At 44.7% G+C, this 25,192-nt stretch overlaps 1 protein-coding gene and 1 long non-coding RNA gene across 3 annotated transcripts in view; one reads left to right on the top strand and one right to left on the bottom strand.

Moving 5' to 3' along the window:
* LOC115893583 overlaps positions 1–2,393 on the bottom strand; it is a 50,277-nt gene extending 47,884 nt beyond the window's left edge. The window contains exon 1 of the long non-coding RNA XR_004053640.1: positions 2,293–2,393. This is a non-coding gene — a long non-coding RNA (uncharacterized LOC115893583). The remainder of the gene's footprint in view (positions 1–2,292) is intronic.
* NAV2 (neuron navigator 2) overlaps positions 1–25,192 on the top strand; it is a 411,604-nt gene that overhangs the window by 303,405 nt on the left and 83,007 nt on the right. Inside the window, exons 1-2 of one of the 2 annotated variants that reach the window (XM_010388179.2) lie at positions 7,905–8,153; positions 20,955–21,093. In XM_010388179.2, the coding sequence (XP_010386481.1) occupies positions 8,128–8,153; positions 20,955–21,093 (165 nt within the window). In that variant the 5' untranslated portion in view covers positions 7,905–8,127. Of the gene's footprint in view, positions 1–7,904; positions 8,154–20,954; positions 21,094–25,192 lie in introns of those variants that run through there. The other variant, XM_030918125.1, reaches the window with a different exon arrangement.

Raw genomic sequence — 25,192 nt, 5'->3', positions numbered from 1 at the left:
AAATTTTCACCAAAATTGTCAGCTTTCAGCAATGCACAGCATTCCTATACAGGCAGCCCCAATACAGACTTTTCTGACTTTGTGGACAACAATTTCCTTCTCTTCTTCCCTATAATATGTCCTCACGGTTTACTATTTTTTTTCTTTCATGGCGTGTATCATGGATTGCGGTTAAATGTATTTGTTTTTTATTTGACTGCTTGATACCCCCACATATACCCAATTATAAGCTCCATGAGGGGGTAGAGAGAGACATCTTCTCTTTGACATACCACTGTTTCCCCAGCACAATGCCTGGCACACACAAGTCAATATCCAGCTGATATTTTAAAGAGAACAGTCACTGCAAATATAGGAGGAGCATCTATAGTGTGGAATTTGGTAAATGACTATCTCAATTGGACCAAACCCAAAAGTATTAGAAGGAGCTAAAGGACTGTGGGATAACCTGTGAATGGCCCTGGCCCACTACGTGTCTTAGTGTCATCTGTTGGCATAGTGACCTGGAGGTGTTCACTTCTCTAATGCCGTGTCATGGAAATCAAACAGGATTTGGCTCCAGTCTGTCGCTTGGCAGTTGTATGACTACAAGCAAATCATCCAAATTCTCTGAGCCTCGGTTTCTTTTTCATAACATAGGGATAATAACGCATGTTAGAACAGTTCTTAGAATTAAATGAGATGAGATGTGTAGGCAGTAAAGCTTATAAAGTTTAATTATCGTTATTGTTGAGAGTAACTTTGACCTCTTATGTCCTTTACTGGAAATGCTGCCATTTTGCAGTTGATGTAGCCGATTGGCACCCTTCCAGAAAAGACATCCCTGATGTTGGACTGAGGGTGGAAAGTCTGGATTTGTGAGTTGAGGCTGAAGATGCTGGCACCCGCATGGTCCTGTTCCTTAGCTGTGTTTAAGGTTTTGTTAACAAGCCACTGGTTTCGGATTAAGAATGGGAAGGGCATAAGCATGGATAATAGATTGGATACTCTTCCTGCTGAATGAAACCTTTTGTTTAGAGATTAAGGAATATGTGTGCATTTACATGTGAGTACTCACAAATGTGGACTCCAGACAATCTCAACAATTAACCAACAAAAGGTAACAGAAACTACAACTCCGTAAGATAAAACATTTGAAACTGAAAGTCAGCTCATTCTGTTTTTGTGATATAATTGGAGCACAGTATCACCACTTCACTGGAAACAGTAGGGAGGAAGGGATCCACAATCTGGGTGAATGGAGTGAGGTCCTGCTTCCCCAGATCCAGTGGAAGCAGAGATTCTGCATAAGAACATGAACAGGGCCAGGTGCAGTGACCCACACCTATAATCCCAGCACTTTGGGAGGCCAAGGCAGGCAGATTGCCTGACGTCAGGAGTTTGACCAGCCTGGCCCATGTGGCGAAACCCTGTCTCTACTAAAATACAAAAAAAAAAAAAAAAAAAAAATGCCAGGTGCAGTGACGCACACCTGTAGTGCTAGCTACTCTGGAGGCTGAGGCATGAGAATTGCATGAACCTGGGAGGTGGAGGTTGCAGTGAACTGAGATTGCGCCACTGCACTTCAGCCTAAATGACAGAGCAAGACTCTGTCTCCAAAAAATAAAAATAGGCCGGGTGTGGTGGCTCGCGCCTGTAATCCCAGCACTTTGGGAGGCTGAGGCGGGTGGATTACCTGAGGTTGGGAGTTCAAACCAGCCTGACCAACATGGAGAAACCCCGTCTCTACTGAAAATACAAAATTAGCTGGGTGTGGTGGCACATGCCTGTAATCCCAGCTGCTAAGGAGGCTAAGGCAGGAGAATTCCTTGAACCTGGGAGGCGGAGGTTGCAGTGAGCCGAGATCCTGTCATTGTACTCCAGCCTGGGCAACAAGAGTGAAACTCCATCTCAAAAAAACAAAAACAAAAACAAAACAAAACAAAACAAACCAAAAAAACAAATAAAATAAAAATTAGAAAAGAAAAGAAAAGAAAAAGAACATTAACAGGAAGGGAGGCCCTCTGCTTATCCTTTAGGTCCTAATTCCCAGAAAAGCATAGAGAAAGTGGAAAAGGAAAGGGGGAGATGCAGACGCACACTGACTACCTCTCAAAGCTCTTTATTGACACTTTTCTAGGATCAGTTGTTATTAATGGGTTTGAGAGTTCTCCAGAGGATAGACTTTCTTTTCCACTGATGTCCCCACACCCACTTACTAAGCTTCAAACATGGTTGCCACCTTTCAGCTCCTCCAGCACACCCAGCCTCTCCCTCTGGTCTTTGCACTTGATGTGTCCCCCATCCACTCACCAACCCCTTCATCTGGAACACCTGGCTTTCTCCTTCTGCTGGCTGGTTGGTGCCCTCTCATCTTTCATGTCTTCCTTTAAATGCCACTTCCTGAGAATGGCCTTTCCTGACCATGCTATTTAAAGTAAGTGCTTCCTGTGTGACTCCCTTTCGCAGCACCCTGTTTATTTCTGTCATCACTTTCCCCGTAACATCCATAATGATTTTGCTTGTTTGTCTCTTCCATGTAAAGAGCTCTCTCAGGACTGGGGCGTTTCCTTTTCCTCTGCCTTATATTCCCAGTGTCCAGTCTGGTATCCGGCAAAGGTTTTAAATGCTGTTCATTTTCTACCCCAAAGCTGCCTAGTTTCGTATAATTCTTGTTGAAAATCATAAACTCCCTGGTATTAACTGCTATACTCCAAAATCTTTGCTAAAGACTCCCCTTCCCACTGCCTGTTGCAGATCACACCCAGTAAAATTCCACATCAGGCAATGAGATGTGTGTCACATCTTTTAATGTGTCCCATACACACCGATCCTCTTTTAAACCTTTATGTTTTCCTTCTTGTTCATTCATCCAGGAGAGCTTTCCTCCCTCCCTCCCTCCCTCCTTCCCCTTTCTCTTTGTTCTGTTACTAGCAAGCAAGAAGAAAGCAACTGAATTGAGTATAATACTGATTCCCAAATTAGGAAACAAAGTCAGTATAAAAGTGAAACTACCAGGTGTGGTGGCTCACCTGTAATCCCAGCACTTTGGGAGACCAAGGCAGGCAGATCACTTGAGATCAGGAATTCGAGACCAGCCTGGCCAACATGATGAAACTCAGTCTCTACTAAAAATACAAAAATTAGCCAGGAATGGTGGTGCATACCTGTAGTCCCAGCTGTTCAGGAGGCTGAGGCATGAGAATTGCTTGAACCCAGGAGGCGAAGGTTGCAGTGAGCTGAGATCAGCCCACTGCACTCCAGCCTGGGCAACAGAGCAAGACTCCATCTCACACACACACACACACACACACACACACACACACACAAAGTGAAACTAAAGTGGTGTTATAAAACTCAGAAGCAGCTGCCCTTAACCTGTGCCTTATGGACAGGATTCAGGGGATCAGTGAGTCCCTGGAAATATTGTGTAAAATATTGTTTGTATATCTTTTTTCTGATGGAGAGATAGACTTAAGTTTCTGTCAGGTTCTCAAGTGGGTCTGTGACCAAATAAAACCATTGAACTAAAGTCCTTGGAAGTACTACACAGTCCCCAGGAGACAGCATAGAATAATCAGTTCCATTTTGTCCTCCTATGCTTGGTTGATCCAGGACCACATCAGCAGTGATCTAGGCACTGGGAGGATATGGCTCAGAACAAAAGCAAACAGCACACCTGTGCTCAAGGAGCTGATTGTGTTGAGGGAAAGACAGACTGTTGAAAGACAATGTGTTGACTGATCGACGCCATGAGGAAAATCATATAGTGGAATGTAATTGGGCCAGGGTCTAAGAGGAAATCCCTGAGGAGGTGCCATTCCAACGAACATCTGACTCATGAGAAACGGGCAGCCGAGGGGGAGACATGGGCAGAAGCATTCCAGAAAGGAGGCACAGTGTGAGGACCTAGGAAGTGGGAAGAAGCTTGGTGCATTTGTGAGTCCTGTCTTTGGATGTAATGAAGAGGAGGAGCCAGATCACATGAAGGCTTCTAGGCCGAGGGAACAAATTTGAATTTTATTCTAAGTTCCCTGGGAAGCTATCAGTGGGCTTTAAGCAGGAATGTGACAGAATCTGCTGTACACTGGAGAAAGATTGCTGTTGCTGGGGTGTGCAGGATGGAGCCTAGCAGGGCATGAGGGAAGGCGGAGCAACCCGGGAGGTGACTGTTGCAGGAAAGAGATGATGGCAGCTTGGTCCAAGGTTATCTTCCTGCAGATGCTCAGTAGTGATTGGGTTCAAGGTATATTTGGGGGCTTTAGGCAAAAGGACTTCTTAATGGATTACATCGGAGGCAAGAAGGAAGGAGGAAATTAGGACGGTTAATGTAGAGTCATACTTTGAGATACGGAAAACTTTGGGAGTAGGGGTGCAGACACATTGGAAGTTGGGAGCAGTAGTTTTGAGTAAGGTAAATTTGATTTCAGATGTGTTGGGTACACAAAGAGGCCAGACTACAGATTACAGACTTTAGAGTTGTCTGCCTGTACCTAGTATTTGAAACCATGGATGAGATCACCCAGGAAAATACGTTAGTTAGAAGTGGTAGTTATAACTTATTTAGAAGTTAGTGAGAAGTTATAGTTAGAGAAGAGGAGGGGTCCAGGGATGGAGGCCCTTGAGTTCTGGAGAGGTGAAGAGGAAGGTGAGCTTAGGAGACCGAGAGCACAGTTAGGAAGGTAGGAACCAGGTGCAGATGACAGTATGGAAACCCAGGATGAGGTCCACTCAAGAAGCGAGAATCTGTTGATGCTACCTGCTGCTGAAAACTCAAGTCGGGTAAGGATAGAGAGTTGTCCATTGGCTTTGGCAAGGACGAAGCCATTGATGTTCTCAGGGAAAACAGAAAGTGGTCTCAGTGGAGTAGTGGGAACAAACGTCTTGCCTGGTGGGTTGAAGGATCATGGAGCATGAGAAGTACATGGAACAACTCAAAGTACTCCTTTGAGGTGTTTTCCTGTAATATGGAGCAGAGACCGGCATGATTGTGGAGGATAATAGGGGCATGAGGTTAAAAAAAAAAAAAAAAGGTTTTGGGTTTTGTTTTATTTGATGAGATTAGTAATACATTTTTCAGCCTGCAGGGAAGAGCCAGAAAAGAGGGTTGAATATGCTGGAGGAAAAGGAGCAAAGTGTCTTCACTAGCACTGGTTTCATAAAATACTCATTAGAAATAAGTGAACATCTTTTTAGATTCATCTTTGTGGTTTTCTGTTTTGTCTAATTATGTACTGTATTCCAAGAATAAAGTTTTCTTCTACTTTTTGATACCTGAGTCGAGTTCATCAGCTACATTTTGGTTTTATAAATGGCTCTGTGAGTAACCTGGAAACCTTAACATCACTGATAACATTGTTTCTAGGGAGAAAAGTGTTAGGAGTTCTGGAAGCCCTTTGGAATTTGGCCTGTTTAGAAGCAAGGGTCAAAAATGACAGAGCAAGCCTGACTCTTTGAAAAGTGCCAAAGAGCATCTACCCTCATGGAGTTGGTTTACTTTCCCTTTTCCTCTCCCGTTGCCTGGGTCTCCCTTATCCCTGCTAATTATTGTCTTTCAAACCATGAGAAAACCCTGACTCAATTAGAACCTGTAGCTGCAAATAATTCAGAGCCTTTCACATGAAAGGTGTGATTCTTTTAACCACAGAAAGAAAACTAAGACCTCCTTAAAGCACTATGTCTCCTGCAATAAACTCGCCCCTGTAAAAATCATGTATAATCAAAATGATATGTTTAGTGTTGTACATTTACATGAACTTTTATAAAAAGGAGAAACTCCATCTGTTAACCCTCCAGTGTATCCTCTCTCCCTCAGAGTAAAAGACAAGCTGCTTATGCTGACTTTCAGGGCCCCACTCAGGCACTCTTCTCTCTCCCTGTACCCTTGGACTCTTTGGCCTAACCCCCTCTTCACCCCACTTTGGTTCACCACTCACTGCTCCAGCCACTCATTCTTGGAATGCATTGCATATACTATCTCAGGGCCTTTGCACTGACCATTTTCTCTTGGAAGTCCCTTATCCCCAGATATAAAACCAAAATGTATTCAGATACCCAGCTCCCATACTTCTTTTAGATTTGTAATAAAAACCATACCCTCAGCAGACCTGCCATAGCCACCCCATGTAAAATTTCCAACACCCCCCCCCTTCACAAATCACATCTTCTTCTTTACAATACGCTGTTCTCTTGATCACTTTTGCTAATGTACTGTAAAATTTACATTTTGTCTCACTTTATAGTTCTACCATTGAAGCTAAGTTCCGTTACAGTCGAGAATTTTTGGTCTATTTTATTGACTACTTGTATCGTCAGCACTTAGAACAGCACTTGCCACATTGCAGATGCTCTATAAATATGTTAGTTGATGAATGAATAAATGAATAGATCAACATTTCCTAGCTTACCTTGATGACAAATCAGAATGTTTACCTATTATATTTGCCTAGAAGGAAGCAGTGGAAACTTTTTAGAGTGTGTGTGTGTATGCATCTGTGCCCATGTGCCTATGTGTCTCCAAACCACACAATCACCATCCCATTCCCAAGTTAACTCAGATATTGGACAGATTCTCAAAGAAGTAATATCGTAAAGATAGTCAGTTCCAGGGACAGCGTAGAAGGTAAGGGGTGGTTTGAAGCATCCTTGTCAGCCAGAGCTTGGGTCTATCCCAACTTTTTTGTCTTAATAAGTCTGGACACTACCCCTTCCCTCAAACTCACCCACTGCCCACCCCCACCTCTGCTTCCCACTCCCCACGGCAGATGCCTCAGCAGTATTTCAAGTGGAGGAGGGCCCTGAAGGATCAGATGTGAATGATTAACTTTGGTTGGGACTTCGAGATTACAATCTTTTTTTCATTCACCTGGGAATCACCACCAGACCCTCCTCTACTCTTTGAGCAGATCTTTTATTCCCTCCCTTTTCAGTGGGGGGAGGAATGGCTCTTCATTCCATTTTGAAAGCTTCTGTTTGCTGAGCAAACGCTGACCACACAGAGACCTCACTTGGAGCCAGTTACTGCTTCCTTCCCTAACCATCCCCCAGGTCCACAACCCCCACTCCCCACTTCCACTGGAGAGGCCACCCTGGCCAGAGGGAGAGCCTTTCTTGGGGAAAGTCTTTTAAAGTTGCCAGGAACCAACTGGTAGGATTTTTGGAGAGGGAGTCAGGGTTTTGGAGAACATCTTAATCCTTCGTTTTCAAATAAAGCTTGTGGCTATAACATAAGTTTGCTTTTGAGTTCTCAGTAGTAATACAGTTGTTCATTGTTCATAGCATCTGTTTACATAGTTCTTTCTGAGTGCCTTGATTACAGGTTTTAATAGGGATTAGTCGGTGCAACCCCTTCCCATCCCAGAGCTGGGACTCTCTCCCACCCACCTCCCCTTCCAGCCTCTGTACCATAATGTTTAATATAGCCATGCCTAGACTGAGATTCTTGTTCTTTTGAAATAAGTAGCCTGAGGAATTAATGCATATTTTTGTTGGCACTGCATCAAAATTGACATCACCGGAAATAATGTATGTGCGTCGTTGTTAACTGTACAAACAGGTATCATTTCCTTTTTAGGTTCAGAAATTCTCTCTGTAGGCTAATCATTTCAATCAAATGCTTTCCCTTCAGACGTCAATGGAATGAGCTAAGAAATGTTATAGTCAATGATTTTTGCATCATTAAAAGTAGCACTTAGGGCTGGAAAGACTTCCTACAATGTTTTTGTGCAGTCTGTGAGGATTTAAAGTAGTTTTTCACTCTTAGATTTTCTTCAATTTGACCTGCTGTTGCAAACTCCCCTGGGACCACAGGGAGGGCCCTTCCATTCAGTGCTTTACGGTAATGGTTTCAGAGTTTGGTGTTAGCTTTTGCTTTGCTGAAACTTTTCACAGCTGACTTGATACCAGCACTCAGGCCTGACCTCTGGATCCTTCAGCACTTCAGAGGTTAATTTTGTTGGGGGATCAGATTTCTTTCCTGGCCTGGGGAATGGTGATCCCTGCTAGCTAGTCCTTTAGTTACGGAGTTGCTGGGTGCCTGGGATTCCCTGGCCCAGTGTGGGCTGGCTCAGCTGGCTAAAGGACTTGCCATCCCGTGAGATTTATTCAGCTTCTTTGTCCGCTGTTCTCCAAGGGCCACAATGTAGTGAAATGCTCTGGCCTAGGAACCTTACAAGGTAGGACGATTTTCTAAAATTTCTGGGGCCAGGAGGCGGGTGTGGTGCATGTACTGCCTTGTCTTCCTTGGCCGGTATTGAAAAGCCTGGTGGAGCAGCCAGTGGTGTAGCTGCCTAAATCACCGTGAGCTCTGTGGTGGTGTGGTGGTGTGTGTGTTGCGGGGAGGGGGGCGGGGGGCAAGGTTACTGGTCAGGAAATTCACCTTCTCTCCTCTTCCACCGCCATTCATTCTAACCTTGATGGTTTCAGAGGAAACTGGGGCATTACCCAAATGTCCTGGATCCACCTAGACATTTGGGTAATGTCAGTATTTTCCAAACCGTCTTACCGAATTAGGCTGCTGAGCCTGAAAATCTGGGTGTTGATCACCCAGCTGTCTTGAGTCGTTATTCCAGACTTTTCAGCTGATGGGGGCAGTATGGAGGGGTGAGCTGGGGAAAGGCAGTGTGGCCCCAGGCAAGGGCTGCTTGTGGTTCAGAGGGCCCTGATTAAAAAGACTTGCAGTTGGAGGTTTTGTTTGGAATTTAAGGAGCCTCGTGAACTTGTGGTTGTGTTTACTGATATAGCAGATTACTCTGTGTGTGTGTGTGTGTGTGTGTGTGTGTGTGTGTGTGTGTGTGTGTGTGTGTGTGTAAACTAGGCTCCAGAAGAGATGGCATGGCAGATTTAAGCATAAGGACTTTTCTTGCTACCTTATGACCTATAGAGCTGCCCAGGGAAGCACATTTCTGTTTTTTAAGCCAGACAAGGGGAGAAGAAAACAATGTTCATGACCATCTACCACATGCCAAGCATCTAGCAGACATTGTGTCATTCAATTTCATTGCAAAGCCAGGAAGATTACATTCAATTTTGAAAATCAGCAGTGGGAACTAAGAGAGGTTAAGTAACTTGATGAAGGTTACACAGCTGATAAGAGGAAAAGCTGGGACTGGAACCCAAGTTCACTCTACCATCATGCCTTCCTGGGTGGGCTTGGCATCTGAGCTTGGAATGGTTTTACCTGTAATTTTAAATGTGACTTCAGCTGGATGAAGGGCGCACTTTGTTGTGGAGGACTCACCCAAATACACAGGATGCTAGCAGCACAGCCTGCCTGGGCTTCTCAGATGCAGCTTGTTTCTGGAAAGAAGAGGGCTGTGTATTAAGAAGCAGCCCTGCTTTGGCAGTAGGACCTAGCTGGGAGTTCTGTGATCTTGAGGCTCCTGGGCTGCTGGATGGATCAGGCTGGAGCTTTAGTTTGTACCTGGTTCAGGAGGACTTGATCCCAAGTGAAGGTCAAATCAGGAAAGGCCAGTGACCTTGGAGCTGGCCTTGGGCTGCTGAGGCTGTGCCCTGGAACTCTGGGTCTACTTCTTAAGACGCTGAATTTATGGAGTCTTGAAGGGAGAAGATCTACACCCAGCATATTAATACTGACCGAAGCCATTGGCACTGGCTGTTCACATGTGTGCTGGAGGTGCCTAATTAGCTAAAGCTGAGCTTCTCTTGGTCTGTAGAAGTCTTGACCTGAGGTCCCTTCCCTTTCTACTTCCCCCAAGAAAGAAAAAGCTTAAGGGCAGGCCCTTGACAAACTGCAAAATGAGGCCAGCCTGTTTTTGGGAGATAACCGCCTCTCTTGGCTGCCCTGGGGCAACTGTGGTTCTGTTTTGTGCATTCAGGTTTTCCCACATCCCTAAGATATATTGGGAGGTTAGTGGAGGGTTGGAGGGAGGCAGACTATGGAGGTATTAAACTCCCATCCCATTCTACTTAAAGACAGCTGGCCAATGCCCTGTCTGGGATTTGTCCCCCATCCCCTTTCCTTTAATTTCTTCGAGATGTTTTAAAAGTAGCTTGATTGCATTAACGTGTCCTGCATATTTTGAATAACAGTTGGAAGTTCTGAGTTCTTTTATGACCATGAGCTATTTAAAAGTATCTTTACCTCTGTTCTTAACATTCAGTCAATATGATTTTTAAAAGCTTGGGTTTCAGAATCAGGCAGATCTGGGTTTGAATCCAGCTCTGTTTGTTAACCCTGGCACCTTGGGCAGGTCACATAGCCTCTCTAAGCTTTAGCTTCCACATCTATGAAAAGGGGGCATTAGTAGTTTGTGCCTGATAAGAAAGTGGAGAGGTGTTTGTGGGATGGTGCTTAGCATGGTGCCTGGAACCTATTATTAAAATTTTTCACCTTGTATAAATGTTTACTGTTATTTTCGTTTGCTATAATATGCTGAATTCTGTTGATGTTTAGGGGAAATATATCTTCTGGTAAATAGAAAACTAGAATGAGTTTGTTGATATTCTTGGCAAAAGCCAGCCGGCAGTGGCCCAAGGGTAAGCAGCCCTCTCCGGAGGAGCCTTGAAGGAGAGAGGGCTTTGTGTAGCTGAGGTCAGCAGACACACTGGTGCCTAGTGTAACAATGAGGGTCTAAGGCATCCGGACCAAAGCTCCGGGCTTTCTAACCCGACCAAGCTCCTGAAGCCAAAGGGAAAAATTTCATGCTTACTCAGGGGACCACCTACTTGTCAAGGAATGAGTTACCAAAATGGGACAAAGGTGCTGTGCGCTGAAACTCAAGCCTGATGGCTGCTAAATCCCCTTGGAGCCCTTTTTATGGGGTTTGTGTTTTCCTCCCTCCACCTCAAATCACTGGCCTTGCACCTGGCACCGTCTGTAGAAGCTGCTTCTCCCCTAGGACACTATCCATTTATGGCAGTAAGAAGCAAGTTCTTACACTAGAACTTTATCATGAATTTCAGGATGTAGGCCTGCATCTCCTTCCTGCAGTCCTTGCAGCTTCCCTGGATCCTGTACTGCAACTGACATGCAGGGAGAGCTGTACACAGGCTACCTGATATGGTCCCAACAAAATGATTATGATAACTGGATGTTATTAGCAATGTGCCACCCAGGAGGTAAAGGTGCCCTGATAAGGAGATGGCAGAGCCAGAATTCAAACACAGACCTATTTTACTTTTTTCTGCAGAGCTGTGGTCCCTCCGTTTGGAGCCTCCTGGGATTAGTGGTACTAGATGAGACTGAATTTACTAGGGTTAGTGGCTACACTCTGTCCTTGCATTAATTCAGGCTTAGGCTCTGATCATTTTGCACCAAAACTACAAACTATGTAGGCTGGTCCCAGAGCTGGAATCCAGAGAGAGGTGGCTTGCTTATAGTGGTGGGTTTTTTTTTTTTTTTTTTTTTTTTTTGAGACAGAGTCTCCCTCAGTCACCGAGGCTGGAGTGCAGTGGCGCGATCTTGGCTCACTGCAAGCTCCACCTCCCCGGTTCACACCATTCTCCTGCCTCAGCCTCCTGAGTAGCTGGGACTACAGGCGCCCACCACCATGCCCGGCTAATTTTTTGTATTCTTAGTAGAGACAGGGTTTTACTGTGTTAGCCAGGATCGTCTCGATCTCCTGACCTCGTGATCCTCCCGCCTTGGCCTCCCACAGTGCTGGGATTACAGGCATGAACCACCGTGCCTGGCTGGCTTGCTTATAGTTTTAACTCAAGTAACTGTATCTTCTTTGGTGTGGGAAACTTTGAAGTCCCTCAGTCTAATGAACACATGATGAGTGTTCATTAAAATGTGTCAAATGAATAAATAAATGGGATGATTGAACACTCATGTATCTGTATTTAAATCCCAGCCTCAACATTTCTTAGTTGTATGACCCTTGGGACTATTTTCTCCAATCCTCAATTGCCTCATCTGTAAAATGGGTATAGTGATAGTATTTATCTAATGGTACCTGGCAGGAAACATGTTACATAACAACAGAGCCTCACACATAGCAAGCCGTTAATAAGTGTTGGTGATTATTTTTATCAGAGTTTGGAGGATTAACTGAAATAAAGTATGTAGTACAGTTAGCACAGGGGCTCACAACTATAAATGTCATTAAGGTTGGCTATTATTATCATTTCCACATAGACTACAAAAGGTAGGACTCTGCAGGAGCCCTGCTTCATTCTTTGAAGGTGGATTTTCTTAATAGGCCCCAGCAGTAGTTAGAGGAGGTGATGCTCCTGAGCAAACCTCCTGGGGAGGAAATAGTTAACATACCTGTTTGGTGGGAAATGTAGGTAGCCAAACCCTTCCTCTTCCCCAGGGGTTACTACTAAGCCTACAGTTAGGCTTGCTCACTCATCCACACCAAAGGATCTCATTCTGCTCGGGCCCTGGGGTTTCACGGGAACAATTGCCTTGAACAATAGCCAGAAAACAAGTTCCACCAGTCTGGACTTTTTTGCAACTGAATGCAGCTGTCTGGCAGGGGGCATGGGCCAGCCCTGTAAATGGGCTCTGCCTTGATTCTGGAGCAGAACTGGAAAATTGAGCAGGTAAGGCCTGGATGCAGCTGGTCACAGCTCCACAGTGTGAGCTTAGTCACCTGGAAAGAGGCACACAGAGGGGCGGGGGCTGGCCCAGACTGTTTCCAAGGACTGTAAGGGCCTCCTGGAAGCGACCCAGCCTTTGGAGTTTGGGGAGGATTAGGATCCTTGCTTTGTGAAGACTGCTTTTCAGAACCATAGTTAGAGAACCTCATCTCTGCTAACCGGCTGTGGTTTTGTTAGTGAGTAGAGAGGAACTAAAATATATCTACAATCTGATTTTTTTACAGCATCATTTAGCATGTCTTTCCCTTGAATAAACATTATCTCACAGGGAGTTCATTTGAAAGGTGTAATGATCCTCCCTCCAGATCCTTCAGTAACTCCTCCTCTCAGAGTCTTTTGCTGAAAGCAAGGGTGTGTATATCCTAGTGGAAAAATCTGTTTAATCATCCCTGGAACCTTGGGATTCTATTTTGCTTTTTTGCTTCATGAGAGATGAAATTGTAAACATAATATCACATTAATTCAGGACCATTACAGATTCTTGCTCCTTTTAGATACCTCTCTGGAAGAGCTTGATATTAAAAATGTATCTATATTAAATGTGGTTTCTCAGGGGTCCCAGTGAAGTCTGGTTTACTTTCTCAGTTCTGTGGAATTCTCACTCCTCATAACAGTGGAGCAAAATAGATGTGTGAAGCTGAAATAATTTGTGCTTCTTTCACCTGCATTTTTCATAGCAAATCGCTTGTGTTGGGGTTGTTAAAATTGTGCTTTAAGCCCTCTGAGTGGCATTTGGATTCCTGACACAGTGATGTCAGCATCCCTTCTAAGACTGAAACTGAATCTCCTGGTTTAATGGGCCCTTCCATGTCTGAATGGATTTTCTGGTCACTTTTGTAGAGGCTTTTCCCTTCACATCTCCAAGAGGTAGTAGAGAAACAGCTGAAGCAGTGAGAGACTTGATTCTGGTTAAAATGCTGCATGTTGGCCAAAATGGGGTCTGTTCTTGATACACTTGGTGGCTGCGGGCAGATGGAGGTTCTTTTTAATTAAGCTAGTTAACAGATTTCAAAGCTGATCTGTATGTACTGTCGCTATGTGCTGCAATCTATAAGACACTCACTAACCGTGCCATCTTTCCGATGGGCTGGAAGGCTGCTTCTGCTTGCAGTCATTCTACCATGGTTTGAGTCTCATCCTTCTGATGAACTCTGCATCCTAAGCCTCCTTTCCATCCAGGGGAAAATGGGAGTGGAATAATATACATAATGTGCCTACTACAGTGCCTGGCATATTTGGTAACGCTGTCAATGGTGGCTTTACATATTAGGCAAGATTGTGTCCTTTTTCTTTGGATAAATAGCATGGTCTGGTGCAGACACTCTATTGTGAGTTGAGTTGTAACACCTCTATACCAGAGTTTGCAAACACAAATTGCAGGACCAAGCAGGTAGCACATGTGAACTGAAAGGCTCCCATGGGGATCGTATCAAATGAGAGAACATACTTCTGTCTAAAAAGGGCTGCTAACTACTCAGCGCTAGCTAAAAATAATAATCTGAGAGGTGAAATCAGCAATGAAAAAGCCCAGACATTAGAAAGTGGAGTTACCTGTTTGGCAGCTTTTACTGAACGAGGGGAGACCATTCAGTGTGGAGACCTGCAGTATGCCCACTTGCCTTTGTACCAACTTTTCTCTGAGCATAAATGTAAAGGATATCCATTGGAAAGGAACTTTTGGGATGGCTTAGTCCAGCTACTCCATTATAAAGAAGAGAAGCCTGGGGCCTGGAGAGGATGTGTCTTGTCTGAACCCTCATGGGTGATAGTTCTGTGGAACCCTGGAGCAAAGGCCTGGCTCTCCATGCTCCTGGCCCTTGCCATGTCCATGCCTTGAAGAAGAAAGCAGCATTGCTAAAAGCGTTGGTGGGCCTGGGCTTTAGAATGCTGCCAGAAGAGCTCCTTGTGCTCCAACTTGGCTGGTGGCTTTAGGAGATTTGGGAGGCTATAGAAATGATGTTTAGAACCAGTGTTGTTTCCACTTGGTGCCCTTTGCTCATCTCCCTGTTTTATGTTTTCATTTATGTCTAAGCTATGTTGTCTATTATGTCTACTGGGTTTATGGTCAAGGCAGGGAAAACTCTGAGTTATCACTTTATCCCCACCGCTTCACACAGTGCCTGGCACACAGGGGCAGTGGCTCAATGAATGAGATGAACAAGTGAATTCAAAGCCCCTGGCTAAGAGTCTAAAAATGTTGAGTTTATGAGAAGAAACAGAAAATGTTCCATGAAATTCCTTCCACCTACACATTGGCTAAAAATAGGTGAAGGTTCTTTTAAAATCTGATCACTTATAATTCCAGTTACGTTCTTATCTCTGACTTGATCAATGTAGGACATTTCATTAGTAGAGAAAAAGGTACATGGCTGTGATCCGGCTAGGAAATAATGCTTTTGTGTTGATTGTTCTGATGAATCAGTGGAAGTATCTTCTAGCCATTTCTCCTGCTGTTTCAGCCAAAGAAGTTAGGCATATCTGTGATAGGTTGTCTTAAAATTATTAAAAAACCAAAAAGATAGGGAAACCAGCCAAGCTCTGTTTCCCATATTCCTGTTAGTTTCCAGGAGGAGGCCCTGGGGTTGTTTTGCTTATTTCTCAAGGTTGTCAAACACAATGCTATCTCCACCAACATTTTCAGAGCAATTTTGGAACTGCTTTGAAAGTTTTATGGTGTAGAGTGAAGGTGAACTGGAGTGGCAAAAACTGATGAGAGAAGATGCCACCTTGGGTTCATTTATTCTTCTAGTCATTCATATAAAAATCATTGATTCATTCAAAAAATGAAATCTGCTTTAATACTTTTTAAAATACCTTATTTTTAAGAGTGCTTTTGTGCCCAAAAAATAACTTCTTAGAGAGTTAACTAGGATTTAATATTTAATTGAAGTTTTAGGTTTTTTATCTAGATTTTCTTACAAATTTCATCTGTAAAACAAGTATTTTTTTCACAAATTAAGATCATTTTCACTTGTTATCAGTTAGTACTTTATTAATTCAGGCAACAGATTACACTTACCTGCAAAATTAGTACTGTTTGAAAGCTTGGATAATTAAATTTTATTAAATATTTTAGACTGCATTTGTAAAGTTAACATACATGGTTTCCTTAAGCTCTTCAGATGTCTGACAGGGTAGATTTACCAACCAAACAAGCAAAATCTTTCTAAGCACTTAAGCAACTCTTGCAAATCAAATAAATTAAAGTTACAAATGTCATAAATTATTATCATAAACATTTCGATTCTTTTTACAACCTTAATCCAATTCTTAAACATTTCAGCTTAAAAGTCTCAAGTAAAAAATCAATAGTCATTTAAAATTGAAATCACAAGACTGTTTTGTCAGATCCTGTTATATGCTGTGTATTCTTTTACATGTTAAAAATACATACAGATTAACCCAATTATCACAAAGCCTTAATATTATGATTCACTTCATCATTCTTGTTCATCTTTTTAAATGTTTCCCAGATTTAAAATCACACAATATGAAATGAGGGTAGTCGATTTATCATCTCAGGTGGGCTCAGCGCCATCATATGGTTTTTCTCCATCAGCTTCAGGACCAGGACACAGGAATGGTCAAATCCTCCTCCAGGAATGATGGTTCCAGAATCATAGCTGAGTACACTGTAGTTCTTTCTGCTGTGTGATCGGGATTCCCAAGCCACCTCTCTGGAATTTCATTTCACCACATAGTAAACATGAATTCTCTAGGTTCCTTTCAAGTTGCTATCTTAATCAGTTTTTGTAACTGCTTTCAACATTTATTGCCCAATTTGGGTCAGTGGACTTTTGTGCCTCATCCCAGGTTGTACCTAATTTCCTTTGCCACTTGATTAGATTCAACCAGTGTCCTTACTGCCTGAGTGAATTCTGCATGCTTTCCGCATTTTTCCCGTCTGACTCTCAGCCACATGTCTGAAGTTATTTTACAAACAAATTACGCTTCCCCATTAGTTAGCATGAGTATGCCAAGTGACAAAAAGCAAAAGAAAGGAATTTACTATTTCTCATGGCTGGCTCTCCCAGGGATGCTTCTGGCTTTCAGTATGGCTGGATAAGGGCGCTCAAGCAATGTCAAAGGCACACTTCCATCCCTCTCAGCTCTGCTTCCCTCTGTGCCAGCTTCCTTCTCAGGCAAGTGAGAATCAAGTAGCCACTGGCAGCTCTAGGTTGTATTGCATTTTTCTTCATTTTTGCTTTTTTTGTGTGTGTGCTTCATCCTTCTCAGCGTTTCCTGTGTAGTCACATAAGTTTGGGGAATGCTCCTTTAGGCAAAGTTATAGTGATCTTTACTGGACTTCACAGCTGTTAAAATGCTGAGGTACTGTTTACAGTGTGAATCTCCAAGAAGGCAGGAGATTCCACATTCCCTTGTTAGGACAACATTCTTATCACAGAGCATCTGGTGGAACTGGTTTCCCTCAGAATACATCTGCAAACCCACTGGTCTAATCTTGGTGGCTCATGATCGTTTGTACCCTGAATGGGAAAAGGACAAGTTAGAACTCAGTGACTTTATGTCAAGATGAACTTGCTAGTATCCCAGAGATCCGAAAGCAAAGGAGACATGGCTGGTTTTCCAGCTGCAGGGGCAGCTTCGGTTTCTGGCCACAGACAGCTCTGGCAAATATCGAAGCTGCCCTTGCTCATCGTGGCCTTCCCTTGCGTCACTCCCTTCATCCGCATCATAAGTGACCCCCACTCCCACCCATGGATTAGATCCCTGGCTTCCCCTCTTCTGGGTGGCTCAGTTACAAAGGCTTCCTGTGAACTCAGGGTAAGCCCCCCAGTACTCCAGGCACTGACATGGGAAGAATCCTGTGTATCAAGGGCCACATGCCCCTCTGGAATATTATCTTGGTGTTGAAAGGACACAGGGGAAGAATGGTTACAATTTCAAAGCACAGAATCTGGGACTTGGATTCATGAGCATCTGTTACAACTGCTCTCCTTCCTCCCTGCCAGCCGCGGTCCTCTCCCACCATTCCCCTTTCTTCTTCATCAAATTATGAGAAATTTTAGATACATTAAATTCCTAACCCCAAAGAGCAGGTGCAAGAAAAGACCCATTTAATCACTAGAACAAATTTGAGTCCTTTTCCATCTGTGATGCCACGCTTTCCCCATCGGATCCTCCTGTGGTTACTAGCCTAGGCGAAGCAGGCACAGAAGCTGTGACCCTGCAAAGAATCAGTGGGCAGGGAGCTGGGCTTAGAATCCTCTACTGGTGGCAAGTTTGCACCAGAAACTTGCTCTGTCTCGCCTCTGCACGTTGAGTTCATCAGGAGGTATTTAAGGAGCATGGACTGTGTCTCTGGAGATGGAAGGGACGTGGCCCACCGAATGAACTTGACATTGCTGCCGCATTGCCCATCAGTCCTCATGGCCTCAGTTTCTTCATTGTGAAACACCCTAAGAGTGACTATGAGAGTATGCGCAAATGTTGAATAGTTTGGCATGTGGCACAGGCTCAGTGAACAGCCATTGTTGCTTCAGAAGGCAGCATGACAAGACTAGAAGGAGCGCATATTCTGCAATTAGACATTTTGCTTTTTAAACCCAGTTCCAACATGTAATGGCATCAGTCAGTGTACTTACTCTTTCTGCCTCTATTCCTTCATTTATAAAATGGACAGGATGATACCTACCTTGCAGGTATGATAAGAGGACTGGAGAAATCTATAACAATAGATTTAAAGTACCCAGCACAATGCCTGATCCATGATAAGCACTTAGTTGTTATCGCTAAGCAGGCCCCTGCATATATTTGGAAGATAGGACAACCCTTTGTATAGAGAATAGCTAGAAAACTGCCTAAGAGTGTATAGAAGCAAATACAAATGACACTATGTAGGAATTCAAAGTAGGAGATGATGTGGGTGGGCTGGAGTATTTGGAGAAAGCCTTAAAGGAAGAACTTGGAACAGGATGGAGGGCTGGGCACAAGAAGTAGAATTACAGGAGTGAAGTGTGCAGAGTTCCAGAGCTGCTGGACCCTTGTAGATTCATCCACAATAAGCCCCTTTTGAGCCCTCATTCTCCCTGCCTCATCCTCCCTCCTTGGGACCACCCTCACATTCCCCTGCATTTCTATGCGATGTTCCAGATTGGGTTTTGGAAGCCAAATAGTGTTGAAGGAGAAGGTGATGAAAACAGGTTTTTAATAAGCCTTTGTCTTCCTGCCTGATCAGCAGAGCTCAGGATGTACGGGCAGGTATCTTCCAAGCTGCTGGAATGAATTAGAACTTTGGGGTTATGTGTGTGTGTGGCACATGTGCTCTTGGCTTTCAAATCTCAGCCACTCAGCATTTCCCAGGTTCCACGCTGCCACTTTGTAGGGCTTTCAGCAAGACAGTGGAAGACTGAGTGCTAGAATAATGAGGTTAAGTCAATAGTTTGGTATCAGACCTACCACTCCTGCTGAGTGGCCTTGAACCAGGCTGCCTGGCCTCCCAAGCCTGGCTTCCTCCTGAGAAAGTGGGCTGTGTCACATCTGGTGTGTGCTGAGAATTGACATAATACAAAACCGTCTGCAGTCACAGTAAAGAGGGTAGTTGGTTCTGGAATCAGAATGGCTGGATCAGGATCCACTCTGCCTCTTCCTAGCCCTCTGACCTTGTACAGGGTATCTATTTTCTTCTTAGCCTCACTTTCTCTACCTGTGCAATAGAAAAACAATAATAGTTACGCTTTCTCCCTATAGGTCAATTAGAGTAGTGTCACACTGATCTTGGAACCTTGCTTTATTGTCTACTCGACTTCTCACTTCTATGAGTTTCGATCAGCAAGTTTTGTTATTGTTGTTGTTGTTGTTGTTGTTGTTGTTGTTGTTTTGAGACAGAGTCTTACTCTGTTGCCCAGGCTGGAGTGCAGTCGTGCAATCTCAGCTCACTGTAATCTCTGCCCTCCAGGTTCAAGCAATCATCCTGCCTCAGCTTCCCAAGTAGCTGGGATTATAGGCATATGCCACCATGTCTGGCTAATTTTGTTGTACTTTTAGTAGAGACGCAGTTTCCCCATGTTGGCCAGGCTGGTCTTGAACTCCTGACCTCAGGTGATCCACCCGCCTTGGCTTCCCAAATGCTGGGATTACAGGTGTGAGCCACCATGCCCAGCCCTCGATTAGCAAGTATTTATTGACCGCTTGCTACATATCTGCTACCCCATAGCAAACAAATGAGTAAATGCCACAGGGTGACGTGACAGAGTGTGACAGTCTTGATGGGTAGTGAGGTTGTTTTTCTGAGAAGGTAATACTTCAGCTGAGATCTGAAAGATGAGAGGAGGCAGGGACAAGCGTTCAGAAAGAGGGACAAGCAGCACAAAGCCTCGAAGAGAGCAGCCTTGGCTTGAAAGGAACAGAAGTGCATGTGATCAGAGCCAGTCGCAGTGGAGAGGGGTACGAAACAGGACTAGGGTAGGAGGCAAGCTTAGAGGGTCTTGAGGGGCCATATGGAGAGTTTGGACTCTTAATTTTCTGAGAATCAACTCAAGGGTATTAAGCAGTAGAGTGACAGGATATTCTGACTGCTGCGGGGGCGGGGGGGATGGACAATTAGGGAGCAGAAGCAGATCATAGAGACCACCTGGCCTTTTAGCAGTAACCCAGGCACCGTCAACAGCACCATGAACTACAGGGTGGCAGTGGGGGCAGAGAACTGCACGTTTGGATACGTTTTGGAAGCAAGGTGATAGGACCTGGTGCTAGATTAAACGTGGTGGTGGTATTGGCAGGTGGGAAGATGGAAAAGAAGAAGAAAGAAAGAAAGAACCATTGCTAGGAGATTGGACTTAGGCAGCTTGGGACTGACCTCATTTGGTTGGAGGGTTGGGAAATGAAGAACATCTATTTTAGATGTATTTGGGGATATTATTAGAGTTAGAGCTGCTAACCAAGTTGACAGGTTTCTCCTGACTGTTGCTGCTCTCCCTCCCTCGGCGTTTCATTCCGGGAGTGAAGTCTGCAGAAGTCATACAGCAGCTCTGCCCTCTGACCCCGACAGGTGCTTGCTCCGGAGTTCTTCCCTGCATGCTTTTAGCTCTAGTCTCCAGACTCACTCCCCCTACTCTGCCACTAGGCCTGGGAAGGAACAAATTGGTTTCCATAAAGTTCCCAGGATGAAGTTGAGGATGGGGTAGGACATGGGTAGTGTCTGTAGCCACCCCTGCTATGGAAGCACTTAGTTTGTGGAAGGTACCTGTCAGCCTCTTCACCCAGCTTCCAATCCCAGACAGCAACAATTGACATGGAGAGGAGTCACATCTGAGGCAAAAGAGCTTTGTCCGGGGCTTCGTGGCAAAGATTGGATCTTTTCGGGGATAGTGTGTGTTTGTCTGTCATCAGCCTGAACTGGAACAGCCTGAGGTTTTGGTGCTCAGGATGTGTGTTTGTCTTGGCAGCTGGGACGACAGCAGCTCCGTCAGCAGTGGCATCAGCGACACCATAGACAACCTCAGCACTGATGACATCAACACCAGCTCCTCCATCAGCTCTTATGCCAACACACCTGCCTCCTCTCGAAAAAACCTGGATGTGCAGGTGAGGAACACAGGCCCTCCCAGGCTCCTCCAGCAGCCCCTGGGAGCAGGGAACCTTGGGCTTGTGGGATAAGAGGGCCATTTGGGGCAAGCAGAATCTCCAAGCTGATGAGATGAGGCCCAGCCTCCTGCTGCCTCTGCTCTCACCTCCTGACCCTGACCTCTGTCCACAAGGGAGGGGTCAGGCAGGGGTTGGTGGACACGGGAGCAGGGAGGCTTCACCACCCTCACTGTGTGGGCTTGTGAAATCACTCTTCCTCCCTGGACCTTGGTCTCATAATTTGTTTAAAAACAACAGAAAAGGATGTTGGACTTCAGCAGTTTTCGGCCCGGAGTGTGTGTCTCTTATTTGCCGCAGCGAGCCACTGCTATCAGGCACATGTCTCATCCCTCTAGGAGGATGGGGTGGAAATAAAGATTGAGAACCCCGGACCGGAAGGCCAGGATATCCTGACCTGTGGTTGAGAACTCTCAGTCTCTGGGTTACATTCCCCTGCTGACGTGTTTTATTTGGCCCACAGTATTACCCTTCTTTTAAACTAGATTCCCTGTCAAATTTTTAGAATTACATGATTTCACATGAAAATGTCTTTCTGGTTGCTCTTGAGAAAAACAGCGATATTGCTTCCTTGAGCCTACATTCTCCATGTGGTGGCAATCAACGGATGTCCCAGTATCCAACCCCCTTAGACCTGCCACTCCTGCTCCAGTGTGCACAGCTGCTACCTGCTCGCCAGCTGTAATCCTTAAATTACCTGCCTGACCCCAAGGCACTGGAGTTTTCCATTCCTACTTTAAGCCTTCAGATTTCACATTTCAAATGTGGTATAGTTTCATGTGGACGTGTTCACTGACCCTCAGACCATTCCTTCATGATTGGCAAGGGATGGTTCTGAAAGGCCCATTTCACTAGTGGAAAACTAAAGTGCCATCCTCCCAGCTTGTCCCCAGTTTGGGACTGACCAGCAAGAGAACTGGCCATCTGTGGTGGCAGTGGCGTAGTAGGCTGGAATTTTTTTCATGATTGATCCTTCCCACTTGTAGGTACCCCTCCCCCCTCTTTGCCGAACCCTTGGGAAAATCTGTTTGGGACAAAGTCTCAGAGCAACCTTGCAGGGGGCAAAACTAGCACTGCCCCGTCTTTCACTCCCTTTCATAGCCTCTTCCTTTCTCAACTGTGCTTTACTTTGTACAGATAGGAGCTGATTTGGAAATCAATTTTCTTTTTAAGGTGTCTCTTTGACAATAGGGCTAAAAAAAGGGATGTATCAGAGTGTGGGAGTAATTCTGTCCCACAGAAATGGAAACGTTTACTGCCTGATGAAATACAGTAGGTGTTGCCCCTGGGATTCCCAGTTACTTCTTGCATTCTTCTTTTGAGCCAGACTTTCTGATTATTGTTCAGAAATCCAACCTAGTGATGGTGGGTCATGGTAGTTGTTTTAAGAAATCATAACTCCCCATATGACTAGAAAGGGGGTCATGAGTAACGCTCTGTATCTTAATCTGGGCAGTGGTTATGTAAGTATGTTAATTTTCTAAAATGTATTCAAGCTATGTATTTAAGATCTGTGTACTTTACTGTACAAAAAGTAAACAAACAAAACCTAGGCCACACTTCCCAAACCGATCGCTGTTTGATCAGTGATTAGACGCAAGTCAGAAGTGCCCAGCCAGGCTATGTTCCTGCCACCTACAATACGCCAATTGTTTACAATAGACACCAGTTTTCCTTTTCTTGTGAACACTAATTTTTTTTTTCCTGAGGCTTATTGTATATTCAAGATAAGAACAACCAGACTGTCCTTAGATACTAAGGAGGGAACCAAGGAATTGCTCACCTGCGTCTGTGTATTCAGGAGGCAGGCTATTTATTAGAGAAAGAGAGATCTGTGAGGTTCCCTTTTTGACTTACAAGGTAGGAGAGGCTTGCTCCTGAGATGCAGGTGGAGCTAGTAAAACACTGTATTGGAAGAATGTCCTTGTCTTTGTTCCCTTCCTGCAAAGCTGGAGTTGAAATCTCTGGTTCCACATTGATAAACACCTCAGATTTGTACATGATTTCCTAGCTGATATAGTTGAATTTGCCTAATGCCAAGGCCTCAGCTCTTTAGACCAGCTCTTTGCTTTCATCTTATAAATGTCACATCAGAAAAGGTTGCAGGATTCTGCACAAACATGCCTTTTGATCAAGATCAGAAGTTATTTTAAGGGATGTAAATAGTTTACTATTCATTGGGTAGGTTTGTTTTTCCTATAAAACTACCTGAGTTTAAAATATTGAAATGAAAACTTAAAAAAGTAGGTCTTAGAGTAAACTAAATGCAGATTACACCAATAGTTACTAAGATTTCTAATGCAACGGTTTCTTTAAATGGATTTTTAGTGACAATCCCTTTGTTCCTGTCCAGGGAGCATCTCAAAATATTTGAATCAGCATAATTCACAGGCTCCCACCCTCCTCCCTCATATCACACTGAGGAATGCTAAGGGACATTACTCCTGTCTGAGCAGCATCAGGCAATGGGAAGATGTGTGTTGCACCCTTCCCAAGAGCTGCGCCTTCTGTGCTCTGCCTCATTTGGGTTCCTGTCACATATTGGTTTACCCTGGAACAGGGGAGCAGCACACAGTCTGCCAGGCAAGACATGGGGAGGCAGGGAGAAGTGGCTCAGTGTGTCCGTCAGGAAAGCAAATTGAGGACAGGTTGCCTGCCTAGGTTTTTGCTGTTTGAAAAGCCTCTGAGAAATAACTAAAGCATCCCAGGAACAGGGAAGTTATTGTCTGGAAAACCTAAGAAACAGCCTCATGTAGCTGATTGAAAGAAGAGGAGACGGATCATTGGGAATGGAGATTCCCTTTGTCTGTGAGGGACTTCGCTATCACTGGGGACATTGAGGAGCAATGGAGAATGCCCCCCACAGAGCACAGGTGCCCAGGTGCCCAGCTGTCCAGCATCAGCTCCTGTGCCCACTGTTTCCTCGGGGCCAGGCAGAGAATCCCCTGCTTCAGGCCCAAGAGCCTCTTGAGCAACTCCTCCAGGAGAGCTGGTGAGTTCGGTTGGCCAAGCCGATTGCAGTGTCAGGGAGTAGATGCGGACTTGGAAGCCAGATGATCTTGAGTTGCTCTCCTCACTCGTTGACATCCTTGGATGAACTAATCACTCTCTCCAAGCCTCTGCCTCCTCATCCATAACATGACACTAATTAGATGCATCTCCACGGGTGCGTGTGAAAATAACAGGGAAATGCTTTATCAGCACATGCTTCTCTAGGTTCCTGAGACTGGATGCTCAGAAGTTACTTTCTTTCCTTCCTCCTTCCCTCCATTTCTCTTATCTCTCCCTCCCTTCCTCCTTCCTCTCCTTCCCTTCCTCCCTTCGCAGCCCCTGCCACCTGGGTAGCTGTTCCTCTGCCTCCAGACTCCATTCATGTCAGTAACTAAAGGTTGACTACATTCTTAATATATTTTGTTTGTAGTCTCAAAGCAACTCATCTTATTTTGCAGTATTTTATTTTGAGGACAGATGTTGGTGGCAATGGGTTTTAACAAACACAGGCGACTCCCTCACATATTCATCTGTACATTCAGTATTTTCTCTCAGTTCTGTGGAAGGCACCATCCCAGGTGCTGAGGAGCAAAGATGCACACATCAAGATTTTCTCTCATTTTCAATGCCTGTGAAATCTTTAATAACATATGGGGAGGAAAAAGATAATTCCATGTCACCTTATTTTTTGCTACTCAGGGAAATAACATTCTGAATTATGTGGCAAAGATTCCTGTCTTGTGTGGCCTTGAATGACCCTAGAGCTCTCTAGATGTTGGCATGGATGTAGGGATGGGGTTTGGCTGGGGGTGAGGAGGGGTGCCCCCGTCTGCTCACCTGCTGGGTAAGTTACTTTTCCTCTTCAGCCCTGTATTTTCCTGATGTGTAAAATGTGGATAATAACAGAGCCTGAGGGGATAAGATGAGTTCAGGATGTATGTGGAGGGACACAGTGCCTGGCAGGATGACTGGCAGGTGATGATGTTGATGCTGATAATTATCTCTGTGGTCACTGAGGCTCAAACTTGAGCCAGCTCAGCATCTAGATCTG

This window comes from Rhinopithecus roxellana, chromosome 15, assembly GCF_007565055.1.
Source record: "Rhinopithecus roxellana isolate Shanxi Qingling chromosome 15, ASM756505v1, whole genome shotgun sequence".
NCBI lineage: Eukaryota > Metazoa > Chordata > Mammalia > Primates > Cercopithecidae > Rhinopithecus > Rhinopithecus roxellana.
This window is presented reverse-complemented; position numbering and strand designations above follow the sequence as displayed.